The sequence below is a fragment of the Cherax quadricarinatus genome, chromosome 7 (assembly GCF_038502225.1).
Source record: "Cherax quadricarinatus isolate ZL_2023a chromosome 7, ASM3850222v1, whole genome shotgun sequence".
Classification (NCBI taxonomy): Eukaryota; Metazoa; Arthropoda; class Malacostraca; order Decapoda; family Parastacidae; genus Cherax; species Cherax quadricarinatus.
The window spans coordinates 50229977-50251302 of NC_091298.1; the positions used below are offsets into that span (position 1 = coordinate 50229977).

General features: G+C 46.9%; 1 protein-coding gene across 1 annotated transcript in view; it reads left to right on the forward strand.

The window, feature by feature from the left end:
* LOC128687037 (protein tolkin) overlaps positions 1-21326 on the forward strand; it is a 449316-nt gene that overhangs the window by 243612 nt on the left and 184378 nt on the right. Inside the window, exon 8 of the mRNA XM_070082113.1 lies at positions 10398-10622. Within this exon, the coding sequence (XP_069938214.1) occupies positions 10398-10622 (225 nt within the window). The remainder of the gene's footprint in view (positions 1-10397; positions 10623-21326) is intronic.

A 21326-nucleotide genomic window follows, 5' to 3' on the forward strand; every position in this document is an offset into this window, starting at 1 on the left:
GTAAGAACATAAGAAGGAACACTGCAGCAGGCCTGCTGGTCCATGCAAGGCAGGTCCAAGTCTCCCACCGGCTTAAGCCAATGACCCAACCTAGTCAGGTTACATTCACTTAAGGAAAGAGCACGGTATCAGACCTATTAGCACAAGCTAGTCAGGTCCAACTCACACCCGCCCACACCCACACAGGTATTTATCTAACCTATTTTTAAAGCTACACAAAGTTTTAGCTTCTATGACCGTACTCGGTAGTTTGTTCCACTCATCCACAACTATTACCAAACCAGTACTTTCCTATATCCTTCCTGAATCTGAATTTTTCCAAATTAAAACCATTGCTACGAGTCCTGTCTTAGCTAGATAATTTTAGCACGCTATTTACATCCCCTTTATTTTATTCCTGTTTTCCATTTATACGCCTCAATTATATCCTCTCTAATTCTACGCCTTTCTAGAGAGTGCAAATTTGGGGCCCTCAGTCTATCCTCACAGGGAAGATTTCTGATACATGGGATCAACTTTGTCATCCTCCTTTGTACGTTTTCCAGAGTATTTATATCCATTCTGTAATACGGTAACCAAAACTGTGCAGCATAATTTAAATGAAGCCTAACTGTGGCATGCAAAGAGTACGTAACCTTTATTCGGCGCATGTACACACCCTCATTGACAGGCTATCTCCCCCAACCAGCGAACCAGGTGCTAAGGGTTGATGATGGGGCCCCATCGTTCAATCAGTACCCAGGTTCCAGCCAATGAGAAGATGGTTTTGGCAACTGCAGAGGTGTTGTGGGTACCACTCTCCTGTCTGACCTTGTCATTCCCATTCTAGAGCTGGTTGAAACACGGTCTGCTCTCTAGTGGCTTCTATTCTGCCTTGCTTACCGTGGAGTGCACTAATACCTATTGTACATAATGTATATAGTGTACATACTTCTGTTCTAAATTGGTGAAGGATAATATAAATCAAAAGTTTTCTGCTGTGTTTATTTTGCTCCCTTTACACCCAGGATAACAGGCCATTGGGACTCCTGGGTTGTAATACTGACCAAAGATATATAGAGTTGAAGAACAACCTGAGGACTCTTATTATTTATGCTATTTGATATGAAGCCAAGGATTCTGTTCGCTTTACTACAAACACTAATGCACTGTTGTCTTGGTTTCAGATTACTGCTAACCAGAACTCCCAAATCCTTTTTGCAATCAGTAATATTAAGATCTGTATTGTTTAGTTTATATGTGGCATGATTATTTTTCTGTCAAGTGTTTAGAGCTTTGCATTGTCTATATTAAACTTCATCTGCCACTTCTCCAACCACTGCAACAGTCTGTTCAAATCATCTTAGAGTGCTCTAATGCCCTTGTCAGAATGAATTAGACGGCCTATTTTGGTGTCATCGGCAAACTTGCTTATGTCGCTATTTATTCCCTCATGTACATCGTTTATGTAAATTGTGAACAACAAGAGGCCCAACACTGACCCCTGTGGAACACCACTTGTGATGCTTCGCCTCTCTGATTTCTCCCCATTTATGCAAACTCTCTGCTGCTTGTTTGTCAACTATGTCTCTATCGATGAAAAAATTTCTCCTATTCCATGTGCCTTAAGTTTCCTCAATAGTCTCTGATGTGAGACTATCAAAAGCCTTACTGTAGTCCATATACACAATATCATATTCATTACCATGATCTACCTCCTCAAATACCTTAGTGAAAAAAAGTTAATAACTTCGTAAGACAGGAACGCCCCTTTGTAAAACCATGTTGAGGTTCATTAATCAATTTATGCCTTTCAAGGTGGCTACGAATTGCCTCGGCAATTATAGATTCCATAAATTTTCCCACTATGGAGGTAAGGCTTATTGGTCTATAGTTCGAAGCTAAGGACCTGTCACCTGCTTTGAAAATAGGTATCACATTTGCCATTTTCCACTTATCTGGCACCATGCCAGTTTGTAGTGATATGTTGAAAAGATTAGCCAAAGGTTTGCTAAGCTCCTCTTTACATTCCTTTAGAACCCTTGCATACAGTTCATCAGGGCCTGGGGATTTGTTAAGTTTTAATTTATCCATTTGTGTAAGGACCATGTCACTTGTGACCCTAATCGTGCATAATTTATTATCGTTCTGTTTTACGTAATTTATTCTGGAATATTACTAGTTTCTTCCTGTGTAAAAACTGAGAGGAAGTAAATGTTAAAAATTCTACACATAACCTTATCACTGTCTGTGAGCTGACCTGAGTAACTTTTGAGTGGGACTATCTTGTCCCTAATCCTGAAAGAATCCTTTTGGGTAAATCTTCGATTTTCTTGCGACTTTAACTTCATAATCTCTCTGCTCTTCATATTCCCTTTATTTCTCTCTCCAACTGATTGTATTGATTTCTTAGCTGCCCCTCTCCTCTTTTGATTCGCCTGTATATGCCTCTTTTGACCAGTGAAATGTTTTAATCTATTGTTTATCCATTTAGGATCATTTTATTTTATCTACTTTCCCTATTCGGAATATAAGTTGTCTGAGCAGCTAGAACTATGCTCTGGAAAACGTCATATCGGCAACCTTCACCACCTACCTGACCCAGCTATGGGCATGTTAGTGGTGCTGGTAGCAGGTGGTGGTTTAAGTTGAGGGGGTGTTTGTGGATGTACGATGGTAGTAGTTGTGGTGGATACTGTGGCGGTTGTAGTACTGGTGGTAGTTATGGTGGCAGTAGTGGTGACGCTAGTTGTAGTGGCTGTTTTTGTCACTTGTGCACAGTATGGGGTAGTGGTAGTTGAAGTGGTGATAGTAATTGTAGTGGTGGTAGTTGTTTGTAATAGCTGGTGATAGCTGTTTTAGTAATGGTTATAGTTGTTGAAGTAGTGACATTAATAGTTGCAGGAGTAGTAATTGTAGTTATAGCAGTTGTGGTTATAGTAGTGGTGATTGTAGATACTGGAGTAGCTTTAGTTATAGAGTGGTGGTTGTAGATACTGCAGTAATGTTTGTACTAGTTGTAGTGATAATAGTTTTTATATTATTAACTAGAACAGTGGTGTTTGTTTTAATATATGTTCTAGTGAAGAATAACTGACAATACTGTAGCAGAAAAAGAACAATCACAAATAACTTTATATATATATATATATATATATATATATATATATATATATATATATATATATATTATTTATTATATAATCAATAACACTGCACTAGCCAAGGAGTCGAACGCATGACGCTTTAGACCACTAGACCACACAATCCTTAACAATGGTGCATCCAGCCAGGCTAGGTGTTGTACCCACCATCGAAGGACATACGGTGGTGTGGACGCCTCTGAGCTAATTTCATTCTACTCCCTGTTTGTGTACTAGGTCAACAAGCAGTATATTATATTATTGTACCCACGAAACTAGTGGTATTGATCAATAGCCACTCTTTATAGAGTACAATAATATACTTCTTGAGCTAGTACACGTCTTGGTACATCTGTTCCCATGCCCCCTCAAGGCCATGTTGTATATAAACCCGTGGAAGTAAACATATGTCAGTGAATAAACGGGAGAATTAATACCAGTAATACTATTCCCTCCTCTCGTTATATTACTCCCGTCCCCCGCCGCCACCCTCTTGTATATATTCTGGCTCCCTTCCCCTTTTCGTTTCTTTGAACTAGTTAATGTTGCAAGTCGGACTGAGACATTCATTCATTAGGGATTTGCCGGTACTTCCGGCCCGGGTCTTCTTCATATGGCGACCCGGCGACTGAAACGTTCGTAAGTTTGTCTCCTCTGTGCAGGTTCTCTGTACAGAAGGATGGTTGGGACTTGAAACGCGGTCCATTCGTGTGGCAGGACCAACATTGAGTGTTGCAGCGTGTCAACACAACATTCGTGTGGCAGGACCAACATCGAGTGTTGCAGCGTGTCAGCACAACATTCGTGTGGCAGGACCAACATCGAGTGTTGCAGCGTGTCAACACAACATTCGTGTGGCAGGACCAACATCGAGTGTTGCAGCGTGTCAACACAACATTCGTGTGGCAGGACCAACATCGAGTGTTGCAGCGTGTCAGCACAACATTCGTGTGGCAGGACCAACATTGAGTGTTGCAGCGTGTCAACACAACATTCGTGTGGCAGGACCAACATCGAGTGTTGCAGCGTGTCAGCACAACATTCGTGTGGCAGGACCAACATCGAGTGTTGCAGCGTGTCAACACAACATTCGTGTGGCAGGACCAACATTGAGTGTTGCAGCGTGTCAACACAACATTCGTGTGGCAGGACCAACATTGAGTGTTGCAGCGTGTCAACACAACATTCGTGTGGCAGGACCAACATTGAGTGTTGCAGCGTGTCAACACAACATTCGTGTGGCAGGACCAACATTGAGTGTTGCAGCGTGTCAGCACAACATTCGTGTGGCAGGACCAACATTGAGTGTTGCAGCGTGTCAACACAACATTCGTGAACTATTAGTTATATTACCAAAACCGAAACGTGTGTAGAAATTTTTAGAGTAAACTGGGTCATAGCCTCTGTCAAGTGCCGGGTCAACCAGGCTGTGATGGATGTGGTCCTGTATCAGCCTGGTTCAACGGGAACCCAGCAAGGTCGGTCTGAGAGTGCAAAACCCTCAAAATCGGTCACAGGTATAACCTTCCATATCTCTCACTCCAATTATGTATTGCAGTGTTGACGACCAGACCCTCCAGTATCTCAGACGTATATACAGTATTATCAAGTGTATCTGACATATACAGTATTATCAAGTATTTTACGTATACACAGTAATGTCAAGTAACTTACGTATGTACAGTATTATCAAGTATCTCTTCTCCATTCCAGAGAGTGCATCTCTGGTACTTAGAGGGGTTCCCGATAATCTGTTTTACTGACTATTTGAGGAGTAAATGATCTCTATATTTTCCAGCTCTGATATCTCTCACCTTGAACACTGTTTTCAATGCGTTTGCCATTTATGGGGGGGGGGTTCATCGCCCCTACTCGCTTCTACGCTTCTCTGCCCCCCTCCCCCACTGTCTGGTCCCAGACTTGACCTGGTTGCTACCCTGGTTGACTAGGCACTCGGTGCTGGCCACATGTAGTTTGACGTATTCTCCACAACCTGGTCGATCAGGAGCTGAGGGGAACTTATCAAGTTTTCCCTTGAAGACTGTTAAAAGGAAGGGAGGGCGTTGACAAGTTATTGAACTTTGAACCTTCCGAGTTCTCTCTTAGTATACTTATTGTTCACCTTGTTACTGAAGGTATTTGCACCGTCTGTCAAGTCTTGCTTTCATGTGGACTGATTTCGGTGTGCAGGGTTGGGACTAGTCCCTTCAGGAACTTCCAGGTGACAGTCGCTATGCAAATCCTCGCCTACTTTCCAAAAAGTTAAGTTGAGGTCTGAAATGTTCCCAGTAGTTTAAATATTTGATTGAGTTTATATGGGCATTGAAAATCTCTGTTCGTTTTGTAGCTCAGTCATCTATCCTGCCATGAAGGAGGCCATTTGTAAATACCTGAAATCTTGAGGTTGTATTCCAACCTGGAGAGAACAAGTGACTTGAGTATTATCGTGGCCTCAGCATCTCTTGTTTTGAATGTTCTAGTTATCTATCCTATCATCATCCTTGCGGTGGCAATAGCACCATTGTTGTGATCCTTCAGTGCTCAGGCCTTCGACTTAGTCATTCCCAAGTCTCGCACATAGGACATTCGCTCTCTTGAATGATTCGAATTTGTCTTGTGCTGCGCTTCGGTCTGTATTTCCTCAATTCTTCCAAAGCCGAGTAACTGAAACTTGTCCTTATTCAGCAAGATATTATTACCTGAGGTCCACTGGAAGACTTCACTGTTCTCAGTGAACAACACTCTCATAAAGATTCTGGTTTCTGCCAAGGATGTTATGGTGCTATGATTTGTATCTTTGTCTGTCAGATATAAGAATCAGAACAGAACAGAGGAGTCACAGGTAAGAACCCACTAGGGGTGAGGGGGAAATGGGGATAGTTGAATAGATGGGGGGGGGGAGGAAAGAATTGTAGAGAAAGGAAAAGAGTCAAGGCCATTGTAAAGAATTTTAGAAGGCATGTGCTGGTGCTGTTGAGAGCGAAAAAGTCAGAATGCATGCAGTCAGCATGCGTGCTGACTGGGGCGGAGTACTGTGCCTTGAGGAACAGAGCTTTTCATGATGGCAGCCTCCGACTTCACTGTTTACTTCTACAATCGTGTGTTCTAGTGGTGAAGAAGTTAAATATCTATGTGCTCACTTTTCCGGTAATTCCTTTTGCACGTATCTTGTGCGCTATCACACCATGGTTGCCCTTGTCGAAGGCTCAAAACCCATGTTGCTCTGGTTTGTGCAATTGCGATTTCCATGTGATTGGTAATCTTGCTTCCCAGCACCCGCTCGAAGATTTTGGTAATTGACGTTTACGCTATTGTTTTGCAATTTCTGCGATTGTTTTACTGCCACCTTTGAGAAGTGGCAGTAACAGTAGTTTTTGATGACTGTGGGATGACTCTTATGTCCATCCCACAGGGATGGGCCTTCGGTATTCTATACCGAAGGCCCAAGAGAGTATTTACTTGTTCATCTTTGATGAATATGGCGTTCCATGAGTCTGAAGCTGAGTCAGAGTGCATGGGTGTGTTATCAGTGACTTACTCAGTCAGCTAGGGAGAGGGAATCATCTGAAATAGAACATGTGTTAGTTGCGTGTTGAGTCTCGTTAAAGAAAAACTCGTTAGTCGTATAGTGAAGTCGGTTTTTTCACTTTCTGTATTGTCATCAGTGTATATTCCATCTCCTTTGAGTAAGACATCTGGACGTGATTTTCACCCTGGATTTTGCACGCGAGAAAAAAGTATTTGAGATTTCAAGTAATTTTATTCATGATTCTTTGCGCTCTCTCTCTCTCTCTCTCTCTCTCTCTCTCTCTCCTGGACTCTCATGATGCAATCAGCTAGTGTTCTGTGTTGTCTATTTCTCTTACCAGTTTACTTTCGCGCTTCAGAGAATGTGCTGCCTCTGAGAATGTGTTATCCATCGTCTTAATCTCTCTCTCTCTGTTTCTCATTCTCTCTCTAGTTTGCATCTTCTCATTTGTCGTAGATGTGTGTGTGGGGGGGGGGGACACTTGGAGCACCAGTGACCTCATCCTCCCGAGAAACTCGTTTAGATCCAGGTGGTCATATCGTCTTCCCAGCGTATTTCATTAAGGCCACGACCTATTTGTTCCCCTTTGATGTTCTTGTTCAAACTGAATTTGATGGATTATCTCTCATTATTGATCATGTTTCTGTTCCGGGTCACTGTGCATACAGTTCTGAACGTCGATTGTATTGTGGTCTGAGACTTCAGTCTGTGATACCATTATGTTCCAGACCATGCCCTCGGTGTCCAGTCTGGTTGGTTGTGCAAGCTGCTGGCTTAAGGCGAATTTATTGCAGAGGATTAATAATTCTGATGTGTGAGACTGTTCCGCTTAACTTGCCCCACGGAATCTCTGCCATCACCATCCTTCCTACAGTTTTCCATTTCAGATTTCTCAAATTAAAGTCACCAAGTAACAAGGGACTCGGGGTTTAAGTTGGTAGGTTTTCAAGACAGTGCTCGATTTCTAATAGCTGACCCTAGAACTGCTGGGAAGTTGTATCTGGTAGTTTATATAGAAGCATAACAATTACTGGTATTCCCCTCCTAAATTAAATTAATTTGTAGTATTCACTAGCTTAGTGGATACGAGCGACTCTTTAATGTACTGGCCAACCCTTCCTTCCCCCTCCTCGTGTTTATGTTCGTGTTTACCTAAAGACGTTGTACATAGGTATCCTCTTCTAAAGAGGATCCCAAAAGAGGGTCGAAATATACAGATGAGTCAACCTCCTGTGTTTGTCTTCTTGTGGGTTATTAATGAGTATTGACGAGTGTTCATTAGACTTTAGTTATGTCGTTATTAGATAGTCGTTTGAGTCTTCGTGAAAGTTGAAAAATATCATTTGGACTTTGTGAGGCGGCCACTGATACAGTTTATATTTTTGTTCACTGAGACCTTGTTCGTTTGCAGACACTGATGATGATAGTGCTGTGGTGGTTGCTAGGTGCTGTGGTGGTTGCTAGGTGCTGTGGTGGTTTGTAGGTGCTGTGGTGGTTGCTAGGTGCTGTGGTGGTTGCTAAGTGCTGTGGTGGTTGCTAGGTGCTGTGGTGGTTTGTAGGTGCTGTGGTGGTTTGTAGGTGCTGTGGTGGTTGCTAGGTGCTGTGTACAATTGATCTAAATAATATCATCGATGTAACCGTTTTTAAATTTCTTTTAGTCAAAGCTATCATTTCTCTTTCTTTTTTACACAAGGTTTAGCAAGGTCAGCTTAAGAATTCCTAACTGTTGACAAGCTGTTGACAAGTTAAGGATTCCTAACTTTATTGACAAGCTAAGAGCTGTTACTTACATCAGCTCATTTAAAAGCCCTTTTTTGTTATGAGACATCCAAGTATGGAACAGGATGAAGTTGGATCTATCTGTGGGCCAGCAATTTCAGTGAATCAGGTGACTTTCATTCGTTGATATCGTTATGCTGTACGAACACATTCCAGACTCGAGTCATCCTGGGAATAAATGATCTCAGATGTAGTGATGTCCTGGAGAAGGGTACAGAGTTAAGTTGCTGCTTGCTGCCCGTCTTGTGGTCTAGAAGCTCGCTGTCCTCGGAGTGGAGCTAATGTTGGCCTTATACATAACAATGAGGCCACCCACATCCCTCCTGTGTTGAAGGCTCTACTAAAATAACAGATCTATCCAGGCTAGGTCCAGGCGAGAGATGAGGCGTCTTGTTCTGTTCTCTATTCTGTCAAGTTGTAGATAAGATGGAGGGCTGGCAATCCAAGGTGTGAGCGTACTTGTGCCTCATACAGAATCTTGCAACCTCTACTGTCAAGCAGATGCCAGATACATCGAAGTGCTGTAAGCTTCCTAGTTGCCTTGTTTGCAAGATTTACAACGTGGTTCTTCATGGTCAGTTTGGAGTCGAATTTCTCTCCCCCCCCCTCTGTCCGTCTCTCTCTCTCTCATTTATTATTCTCTTTTGTTTACTTTTTTTTTTTTTGGTCTCCTTGTTTCTTAATCTGGTTTCCAGCTTTCTTATTATCTTGTCTCCCCTCTTCATCTCGGTTTCCTGATTGTTTCCCTATTTTTTCCTCCACTTATTCCCCTTTTCTGGTTTTCATCTTTTCGTCCCCTCTTTCTTCCCCACTTGTTCCACCTTTTTAATTCCCCCCCTCCACCTGTTTCCTCTTTCTTGTTTCTTCTCAACTTGTTTCCTTTTCTTGTTTCTTCCCCTCTTATTCCACCTCTTCCTATTTTTTCCCTCTCGTTTGTCCCCACATTTTCTTAACCTCCTATTTATATCCTTATTCTTATCCTCGTGTTTCTCTCTCCCTCTTTTTCTCCTCTTGTTTCTTCCCCTTTCCTACTGTTTCCCACCTTTCATGTTTCTCCCATTCTCATCTTTCCCTCTTAACCTCACGTTTCCCCTCCTCTTGTTCCTCTTTCCATTTTCTATCATGCCCTCATCTTCCCACTTTCTTTACACACATCTTCCCTCCGTCATCAGTCAATTTCCCCTCGATCACCTTTTATCACCCATTTCCTTACGTTGCTATTTTTTATCTATTTCCCCTCAAGCTCCCCTTCCTTGGTGATATATTTCACTCCTAGACGATGTTCTCTCTCTCTCTCTCTCTCTCTCTCTCTCTCTCTCTCTCTCTCTCTCTTTCCCCTCTCGTAAGCTAAATCACTAACCTATTTTTTCCCCTCTTCAGATAATCACTTTCCTTCGTTATCGCCTTTATTCCCTATTCTCTCTGCTTTCTTTCTAATGTTTCTCCCTCTCCTTTCTCTCTCTCTCTGTTCACTTTCTGACTTTTTTTTTAACATTTTTCCTCATATTTTGTCTGTTTCTTCCTGGTATTCTCTTTATCTGTTACTGTTGTTTTTCTGACGTACTGTTGGTGTCTAACGTTGTGTTGGTGTCTAACGTTGTGTTGGTGTCTAACGTTGTGCTCACAGGTCTAAACAAGTGCTCACAGGTCTAAACAAGTGTTCACAGGTCCAAACAAGTGCTCACAGGTCCAGACAAGTTCTTATATCCTTAATGTGATGTTTGCCTAGGCACAATGTAGTTCTGGCCACTGTGTGTGGAGTTGGTGCACCAACTCCAAGGCTCTACAGTCTTCCCATTATGTCCTTGTATTGATAAAGCCACTGGATGGCGAAACGTGATACCCAGATGTTGCGCATGTCTAGTTTCCAGCTTGTCAGTATTATATACCATTCATATATAACACAACTTCTTTACCTAATTTCCACCTCCTGTTCTTCCTCCTCCTCCCGGCCTCCACCTACGCAGAATGCGGGAGGACGTACCAGGAGAACGCGGCCACATTCTCCTCTCCGTCGTACGTGAATTCTGCGCCGCCTCCCGGTGGAGAGAAGTGCGAGTGGCGGATTACTGCTACGCACGGGGAGCGCATCGTACTCAACATCACCTCCATGGACATCTTCAAGAGTGACGGCTGCAAAACTGACTACCTGGAGGTCCGCGATGGTTATTGGCACAAATCTCCCTCCCTTGGTGAGTACACTTCTGATTATTCTTCGGAGATTATTCTAAGCCAGACTATTGTGCTGTGCTGATCTGCTGCTGTTGCATCGCTCTCAAGAAGTGATGTGGGACAGAGAGCGGAAGCACATGCAGCGGCACATGACTATTTCAATGCCCTATAAACTACAATGATTTGGGGTTGGGTTTAGCCTCGACTCTCTTTCCCTGTTCTTTATTCTTTTCCTCTCCTCCACCTATTCTTCACCTATCCCCACTTCTCCCCTTACCCCTTGTGGGTCGTTAACTGTGAGTCCCTTCTCATTCTGGCGAGTACACAAGTTTTTTGGTGTATTTAAGATGTCTTCAAGAAGGTGGTATCTTATGTTAAAACTGGTATAAAATACCGACAGGTTGATAATTAAGACACATGTGCAGTAGGTCAATATCTTTATTGTTGAAAGTTTTCTCCTACACAGTAGGCTTCTTCAGTCAAATGCAGAGGCAGCAAGTGTAGTGGTAAAATGTAGATGTAATCCGTCTATTTCCATGGTTGGAGTAATTAGTACATAATGTTCATTTCACTACACCTGCTGCCTCTTTATTTGCTTGCAGACACCTACTGTGTAGCTGAAAAGTTTCAGAAGTAAGTATACCCAAGTGTTGCACGTGTGTCTTACCCACTTGTCGGTATTTTATACCATTTTTCAACAATAATAGTAAGATAGTCATAGGTTCTTGGCTTATTCAATAAAAAATCTCAGCGTGTTTACATGTTTGGTACAAGTCTACGGAAATCAGTCGTAACATTACAAAACATATGAATTTAAATGTTCAATCAAATCATGGCAGACATAGCATAGATTGGGCAACTTAAAGCCACATTATATTGAAGATCTTTTAACAGAGTTAAGTTTAAGTTTTGATGGAGAACTTGAAAAAAATGATTGCATAATAATAAATTTATGAAGAAAAAAAGATCAGGCAATTGGGTCTATTTGACTCAGCTTATAAAACATTACATAGACCCGCGTCCTGTTTCCTGACAAACTTTACCTAACCTAACTACGTAGATAGAACTGTTAATCTTAAACAGGTCATCAATATGATTAAGACCCGTGTCAGGAGACGCTTGTTCTGTCACCTGCACATAAGAGACAGAAGTTTAAGACGACGTTTCGGTTTGACTTGGACCATTTACAGAGTCACACTAACACAGAAGTGTGAGGAAGCCAGTATATGTAGGCGAGGGGGACAGGGACGGGACCAAGGAAGGGACAAAAAGAAGTGGTGGTAGTAGAAAATAGGGAGAATAGTTTGTGCCACACGAGATAGAAAGGAAAGTGAAGGGAGGCAATAGTAATGGTAGTAGCAGTAATCGTAATGGTGTCTAGTTTGTGAGTAGTAGTAGCAGTAATAGTAATGGTGTCTAGTTTGTGAGTTTGTTTATCCTGCCTTACATCTATACTACGCCACCCTTACAACAAATTGAGACAGCTCGACAACATGATTGCTAACTTGTAGATTGGACAAGCGTGGGTGTATTGTGGTATTCCCTGCTTCCTCTCACCCTCAACTGTATGTTGGTAGTTACGGTGTCAGTTACTGGTATGCTAATTACTAGACATACGACAGTGAGAGTATAGAAGTATGTCTAACCTTTCCTTGCTCTGAGAAAAGCTAAAGCTGCTATATCCAGTGTACTTACTCTATAAAACTCTACTGCCTCGTGCTCCCTCCCCCACCACACACAAACACGTACTTACATACGAACGTACGTATTTCCCTGGGAAGTGATCCCTATAGACAAGCAGCAGGTTAGGTTAGAATACTTTTCTCGGGAAACAGGACAAATGTTTCCTGACGCAGACACACACCTGGAGCTTTTGGTCATCTGTCCGAGGCCTTCCGCTGGCTTACCCCTCCATCCGTTTAAAATTTATGGTTATGAATGTGATCATTAGATACATGTGTGTTAGCGTCAGGTTGTGTTCGGTAGGTGGTCGATATCTGACACTTACCATAGGAGTGGACACCAGGTGAGTATCTTCTTGGAGATTAAGGCGGTGTATCCCCCTTCCTTCACTAACGGGAGGTCCTGCCCCCCTTCCTCATTAACGGGAGGTCCTGCCCCCCTTCCTCACTAACGGGAGGTCCTGCCCCCCTTCCTCACTAACGGGAGGTCCTGCCCCCCTTCCTCACTAACGGGAGGTCCTGCCCCCCTTCCTCACTACTAACGGGAGGGCCGGCCCCCCTTCCTCACTAACGGGAGGTCCTGCCCGCCTTCCTCACTAACGGGAGGTCCTGCCCGCCTTCCTCACTAACGGGAGGTCCTGCCTCCCTTCCTCACTAACGGGAGGTCCTGACCCCCTTCCTCACTAACGGGAGGTCCTGCCCCCCTTCCTCACTAACGGGAGGTCCTGCCCCCCTTCCTCACTAACGGGAGGTCCTGCCCCCCTTCCTCACTAACGGGAGGTCCTGCCCCCTTCCTCACTAACGGGAGGTCCTGCCCCCTTCCTCACTAACGGGAGGTCCTGCCCCCCTTCCTCACTAACGGGAGGTCCTGCCCCCCCTTCCTCACTAACGGGAGGTCCTGCCCCCCTTCCTCACTAACGGGAGGTCCTGCCCCCCTTCCTCACTAACGGGAGGTCCTGCCCCCCTTCCTCACTAACGGGAGGTCCTGCCCGCCTTCCTCACTAACGGGAGGTCCTGCCCGCCTTCCTCACTAACGGGAGGTCCTGCCTCCCTTCCTCACTAACGGGAGGTCCTGCCCCCCTTCCTCACTAACGGGAGGTCCGGACCCCCTTCCTCACTAACGGGTGGTCCTGGCCCCCTCCCTCACTAACGGGAGATCCTGCCCCCCTCCCTCACTAACGGGAGATCCTGCCCCCCTTCTCTCACTAACGGGAGATCCTGCCCCCCTTCCCTCACTAACGGGAGATCCTGCCCCCCTTCCCTCGCTAACGGGAGGTCCTGCCCCCTTCCCTCACTAACGGGTGATCCTGCCCCCTTCCCTCACTAACGGGAGGTCCTGCCCCCTTCCCTCACTAACGGGAGGTCCTGCCCCCTTCCCTCACTAACGGGAGGTCCTGCCCCCTTCCCTCACTAGCGGGCGGTCCTGCCCCCGTCCCTCACTAACGGGAGGTCCTGCCCCCCTTCCTTCACTAACGGGAGGTCCTGCCCCCCTTCCTTCACTAACGGGAGGTCCTGCCCCCTTCCTTCACTAACGGGAGGTCCTGCCCCCCTTCCTTCACTAACGGGAGGTCCTGCCCCCTTCCTTCACTAACGGGAGGTCCTGCCCCCTTCCCTCACTAACGGGAGATCCTGCCCCCTCCCTCAATAACGGGAGACCCTGCCCCCTCCCTCACTAACGGGAGATCCTGCCCCCCTCCCTCACTAACGGGAGATACTGCCCCCCTCCCTCACTAACGGGAGATCCTGCCCCCCTCCCTCACTAACGGGAGATCCTGCCCCCTCCCTCACTAACGGGAGATCCTGCCCCTTCCCTCACTAACGGGAGATCCTGCCCCTTCCCTCACTAACGGGAGATCCTGCCCCCTCCCTCACTAGCGGGAGATCCTGCCCCCTCACTAATGGGAGATCCTACCCCCTCCCTCACTAACGGGAGATCCTACCCTCTCCCTCACTAACGGGAGATACTGCCCCCCTCCCTCACTAACGGGAGATCCTACCCCCTCCCTCACTAATGGGAGATTCTACCCCCTCCCTCACTAACGGGAGGTGCTACCCCCTCCCTCACTAACGGGAGATTCTACCCCTCCTTCACTAACGGGAGATTCTACCCCCTCCCTCACTAACGGGAGATTCTACCCCCCTCACTAACGGGAGGTCCTACCCCCTCCCTCACTAACGGGAGATCCTGCCCCCTCCCTCACTAACGGGAGATCCTGCCCCTTCCCTCACTAACGGGAGGTCCTACCCCCTCCCTCACTAACGGGAGATCCTGCCCCCTCCCTCACTAACGGGAGATCCTGCCCCTTCCCTCACTAACGGGAGATCCTGCCCCCTCCCTCACTAACGGGAGATCCTGCCTCCTCCCTCACTAACGGGAGATCCTACCCCCTCCCTCACTAACGGGAGATCCTGCCCCCTCACTAACGGGAGATCCTACCCCCTCACTAACGGGAGATCCTACCCTCTCCCTCACTAACGGGAGATCCTGCCACCCTCCCTCACTAACGGGAGATCCTACCCTCTCCCTCACTAACGGGAGATCCTACCCCTTACCTCACTAACGGGAGATTCTACCCCCTCCCTCACTAACGGGAGATTCTACCCCCTCCCTCACTAACGGGAGATCCTGCCCCCGCCCTCACTAACGGGAGATCCTGCCCCCTCCCTCACTAACGGGAGATCCTACCCCCTCCCTAACGGGAGATCCTACCCCCTCCCTCACTAACGGGAGATCCTGCCCCCTCCCTCACTAACGGGAGATTCTACCCCCTCCCTCACTAACGGGAGATTCTACCCCCTCCCTCACTAACGGGAGATCCTACCCCCTCCCTCACTAACGGGAGATCCTACCCCCTCCCTCACTAACGGGAGATCCTACCCCCTCCCTCACTAACGGGAGATCCTACCCCCTCCCTCACTAACGGGAGATCCTACCCCCTCCCTCACTAACGGGAGATCCTGCCCCCTCCCTCACTAACGGGAGATCCTGCCCCTTCCCTCACTAACGGGAGATTCTACCCCTCCCTCACTAACGGGAGATTCTACCCCCTCTCTCACTAACGGGAGATCCTACCCCCTCCCTCACTAACGGGAGATCCTACCCCCTCCCTCACTAACGGGAGATCCTACCCCCTCCCTCACTAACGGGAGATCCTACCTCCTCCCTCACTAACGGGAGATCCTGCCCCCTCCCTCACTAACGGGAGATTCTACCCCCTCCCTCACTAACGGGAGATCCTACCCCCTCCCTCACTAACGGGAGATCCTACCCCCTCCCTCACTAACGGGAGATCCTACCCCCTCCCTCACTAACGGGAGATCCTACCCCCTCCCTCACTAACGGGAGATCCTACCCCCTCACTAACGGGAGATCCTACCCCCTCCCTCACTAACGGGAGATCCTACCCCCTCCCTCACTAACGGGAGATCCTACCCCCTCCCTCACTAACGGGAGATCCTACCCCCTCCCTCACTAACGGGAGATCCTGTCCCCCTCCCTCACTAACGGGAGATCCTACCCCCTCCCTCACTAACGGGAGATCCTGCCCCCTCACTAACGGGAGATCCTGTCCCCCTCCCTCACTAACGGGAGATCCTACCCCCTCCCTCACTAACGGGAGATCCTACCCCGTCTCCACCCTCCCTCTTTGAATTTGTGGTGTGATTAAAGTCTTTTTAGTAATTATTTTTCCTATGACTTTCGACTTTACACGTACTTTTATGTGTATATATATATATATATATATATATATATATATATATATATATATATATATATATATATATATATTAGTGTATATGCATATGTATATCGTATTTTCCGGCATATAAGACTGCAAGCAGTTGTGACGTAACGTTAGTTAACATCTGCTGAAGCATAACAGTCTACCCTGACCCTTGACCCTGACCCTTGACCCTGGCCCTTGATCCTGACCCTTGACCCTGACCCTTGACCCTGACCCTTGACCCTGGCGCTTGACCCTTGACCCTGGCGCTTGACCCTGACCCTTGACCTTAACCCTGACCTTGACCCTGACCTTGAGCTTATAAGGCGCTGGCTGATTTTCCAAGACTTTGTATGAAGAAAAAGTGCGCCCTATATGCCGGAAAGTAGGGTAAGCACCGGGATTCCAGCAAGGACTTAGTGAAGCTCTAAACCTGTTGGAGTCGCACAGCATATTTAGAGGCTGGATCCTCCGTGTAGGGCTTGTGATCCAAGGAATCGCGAGCCTTCTTCCTTGGATCAATCATGATTGCCTCCCACTTCCGAAACTCAGGTATGAAATATGAATTTCCCAGGTGCTACAGGAGGTGGTAATGAGGATTCAGAAATTTGTGTGTGGTGGGGTGGGGGGGGGTGCGCGCGCGCGCGCGCTTTCCCCTGAGGGGTCAATGAGCGCAAGTAGTGGAGACTCAATCCTACGGATTCTGATAGCCAGACAAGGGCCAAGTACCATCTGCTTCGTATATTCTGAGCCACTGGTGCGGCTTGGTACACACGACTCTGTCCATTATTCTCAGCTGGTGGTGTGCAGTGATCACGTCACTGGTGGTGTGCAGTGATCACGTCACTGGTGGTGTGCAGTGATCACGTCACTGGTGGTGTGCAGTGATCACGTCACTGGTGGTGTGCAGTGATCACGTCACTGGTGGTGTGCAGTGATCACGTCACTGGTGGTGTGCAGTGATCACGTCACTGGTGGTGTGCAGTGATCACGTCACTGGTGGTGTGCAGTGATCACGTCACTGGTGGTGTGCAGTGATCACGTCACTGGTGGTGTGCGGTGATGACGTCTCCCTGACGTTCTCACACACACACACACACACACACACACACACACACACACACACACACACACACACACACACACACACACAAACATTGTCTTGTTAGCGAGGCTTCAACTGCTGGGTTGACTGTAGCCAGAACACACTTAAAAATTCGAATAGCAATGCTGTGAAATATTAGATGCTACGTAATCCTCTGGAGGATATTCAGTTTTGGCGTCTTCAGTGCAAGGTATCTAAAAGGCAAGCAGCTGTATTTAAGTGCTTATTTCGTCTAAAAGCTATTTTTGACGAAATATGCCCTTGAAACATTTGATGAAGAGGCACTGATTTCATGCATTTTGCATGGAGGAGCAGCACATTCTAGGGGTGGGGAAAAGCCAGATGTGAGTATGGGGGAGGTGTGTGTAGTATTGGATAAAATAAATGGGGGTAAAGCAGTTGGGGTAGATGAGATTAAGACAGAAATGTTAAAAATCAGGTGTGTGTGTGTGTTTGTGTGTGTATAACTTTGCAGTGGTGGGTGAATTTGTTCGATATATGCATGACAGGGGGAAAGGTACCAAGGAATTGGCAGAGATGCATAATTCCTTTGTATAAGGGAAAAAGAGATAAGAGTGTATATGAATTGTAGGGAAATAGGCCTGTTGAAAATTCCAAGTGTATGGCAGAATTATCGAAAGAACTGTGTAGTAGTAGCAGTAGTTTGACTAGAGGGGCGTATATATCTGAGGTGAAGGGAAGGAGAGTGAAGGGATTTTTGTAAGAAAGGTTGGAGACAGGAGGTAAAGGAGGTTTTAACTGATAAGGTCTTGGACGTCCACAGGCTTGTGAACGAGCATGTTAGATAAGAGTAAGTGAAGTGTGAGCAAGGTAACATTTATGAAGGGATTAGGAGAAACCGGTTAGCCGAACTTTAGTCCTGGAAGTGGAGAGCACAGTGCTTGCACTCTGAAGGAGGGATCGGGATGCTGCAGTTTGGAAGGTCATCTTCTGGCAAGACAGTAAATGAGGGAAAGTGAAAGTGTGTTACGTTTCGGGTCACCTTACTTCGCAGGGAGGCAGCCGGAAAAAAATATCAAGAGGGCAGTCTAAAGGTAGGCCGTCCCACCTTTAAATATTTCTTGTAAATCTGCTACCTCTTGTAAGTGTAGAAATATTAATCAGCAACTACGATTCATTTACGTTTTTACCGCAGGACGTAAAGCTGTAGAGGGAACGTAGGTGAGTGATAATGGAAACAAAGCTTAACAGTCTTAAGAACATCACTCTTTTCCCAAGAATGTTGATAAGCGTTGCAAGGAAGTTCAATATTCTTAGAACATGTACTCAAGAATGTAGATCATAGTTGCAAGGAAATTCAATACTGTAAGAACATGCACTCTTCTCTCAAGGATGTGCTGATCAACGTTGCTACTCGTTGCAAGGGAATGTGTTGCGTAGTCTGTGGTGACAAATTATTGTTGCAAGATAGGTTACACTGTGTAATGGAGATGGGAGGTCCTTGGCCTGCCAAGGAGAGGACAGAGCAGGCACAGATGAAGACGGGGAGAATGAGAGAAGGGAAGACAAGGATAGGATGGATAGAGGAGACGAAAGAGAAAAAAAAACAGAAATAGAGAGACGTATTGAAGGAGAAAAGGAAGGGATGAGACTAGGGAGGGAGAGAAGACGAGACAAGAAAGGAATGTAATATGTGAAGGAGAGAGAAGGGGGGACAAGGAGGGGAGTAAGAGAGAGAAGAGAGATGTTGCACAACTGCGACACACACACAGGAAGATGAACATGTATGAACAGGGAAGCTGGGAGTATCCTGATAGCTCACCGTACATCTCTTCTTGCTTCCCTCACCCTATCTTCTTGCTTCCCTCACCCTATCTTCTTGCTTCCCTCACCCTCTCTTCTTGCTTCCCTCACCCTCTCTTCTTGCTTCCCTCACCCTGTCTTCTTGCTTCCCTCACCCTATCTTCTTGCTTCCCTCACCCTCTCTTCTTGCTTCCCTCACCCTCTCTTCTTGCTTCCTTCACCCTCTCTTCTTGCTTCTCTCACCCTCTCTTCTTGCTTCCCTCACCCTATCTTCTTGCTTCCCTCACCCTCTCTTCTTGCTTCCCTCTCTTCTTGCTTCCCTCACCCTCTCTTCTTGCTTCCCTCACCCTCTCTTCTTGCTTCCCTCATCCTATCTTCTTGCTTCCCTCATCCTATCTTCTTGCTTCCCTCACCCTGTCTTCTTGCTTCCCTCACCCTGTCTTCTTGCTTCCCTCACCCTATCTTCTTGCTTCCCTCACCCTGTCTTCTTGCTTCCCTCACCCTATCTTCTTGCTTCCCTCACCCTATCTTCTTGCTTCCCTCACCCTGTCTTCTTGCTTCCCTCACCCTCTCTTCTTGCTTCCATCACCCTATCTTCTTGCTTCCCTCACCCTCTCTTCTTGCTTCCCTCACCCTCTCTTCTTGCTTCCCTCACCCTAACTTCTTGCTTCCCTCACCCTCTCTTCTTGCTTCCCTCACCCTAACTTCTTGCTTCCCTCACCCTGTCTTCTTGCTTCCCTCACCCTCTCTTCTTACTTCCCTCACCCTATCTTCTTACTTCCCTCACCCTGTCTTCTTCCTTCCCTCACCCTCTCTTCTTCCTTCCCTCACCCTATCTTCTTGCTTCCCTCACCCTGTCTTCTTGCTTCCATCACCCTGTCTTCTTGCTTCCCTCACACTGTCTTCTTGCTTCCCTCACCCTATCTTCTTACTTCCCTCACCCTCTCTTCTTCCCTCCCTCACCCTCTCTTCTTACTTCCCTCACCCTATCTTCTTGTTTCCCTCACCCTGTCTTCTTGCTTCCCTCACCCTATCTTCTTGCTTCCCTCACCCTCTCTTCTTGCTTCCCTCACCCTCTCTTCTTGCTTCCTTCACCCTCTCTTCTTGCTTCTCTCACCCTCTCTTCTTGCTTCCCTCACCCTATCTTCTTGCTTCCCTCACCCTCTCTTCTTGCTTCCCTCACCCTCTCTTCTTGCTTCCCTCACCCTCTCTTCTTGCTTCCCTCACTCTCTCTTCTTGCTTCCCTCACCCTCTCTTCTTGCTTCCCTCACCCTCTCTTCTTGCTTCCCTCACCCTCTCTTCTTGCTTCCCTCATCCTATCTTCTTGCTTCCCTCACCCTGTCTTCTTGCTTCCCTCACCCTGTCATCTTGCTTCCCTCACCCTCTCTTCTTGCTTCCCTCACCCTGTCATCTTGCTTCCCTCACCCTCTCTTCTTGCTTCCCTCACCCTGTCTTCTTGCTTCCCTCACCCTCTCTTCTTGCTTCCCTCACCCTGTCTTCTTGCTTCCCTCACCCTATCTTCTTGCTTCCCTCACCCTATCTTCTTGCTTCCCTCACCCTCTCTTCTTGCTTCCCTCACCCTCTCTTCTTGCTTCCCTCACCCTCTCTTCTTGCTTCCCTCACCCTATCTTCTTGCTTCCCTCACCCTATCTTCTTGCTTCCCTCACCCTCTCTTCTTGCTTCCCTCACCCTAACTTCTTGCTTCCCTCACCCTGTCTTCTTGCTTCCCTCACCCTGTCTTCTTGCTTCCCTCACCCTCTCTTCTTTCTTCCCTCACCCTAACTTCTTACTTCCCTCACCCTGTCTTCTTGCTTCCCTCACCCTCTCTTCTTCCTTCCCTCACCCTATCTTCTTGCTTCCCTCACCCTGTCTTCTTGCTTCCATCACCCTGTCTTCTTGCTTCCCTCACACTGTCTTCTTGCTTCCCTCACCCTATCTTCTTACTTCCCTCACCCTATCTTCTTGCTTCCCTTACCCTATCTTCTTGCTTCCCTCACCCTCTCTTCTTGCTTCCCTCACCCTGTCTTCTTGCTTCCCTCAATCTATCTTCTTGCTTCCCTCACCCTCTCTTCTTGCTTCCCTCACCCTCTCTTCTTGCTTCCCTCACCCTCTCTTCTTGCTTCCCTCACCCTATCTTCTTGCTTCCCTCACCCTAACTTCTTGCTTCCCTCACCCTGTCTTCTTGCTTCCCTCACCCTATCTTCTTGCTTCCCTCACCCTGTCTTCTTGCTTCCCTCACCCTGTCTTCTTGCTTCCCTCACCCTCTCTTCTTACTTCCCTCACCCTATCTTTTTACTTCCCTCACCCTGTCTTCTTGCTTCCCTCACCCTCTCTTCTTCCTTCCCTCACCCTATCTTCTTGCTTCCCTCACCCTGTCTTCTTGCTTCCATCACCCTGTCTTCTTGCTTCCCTCACACTGTCTTCTTGCTTCCCTCACCCTATCTTCTT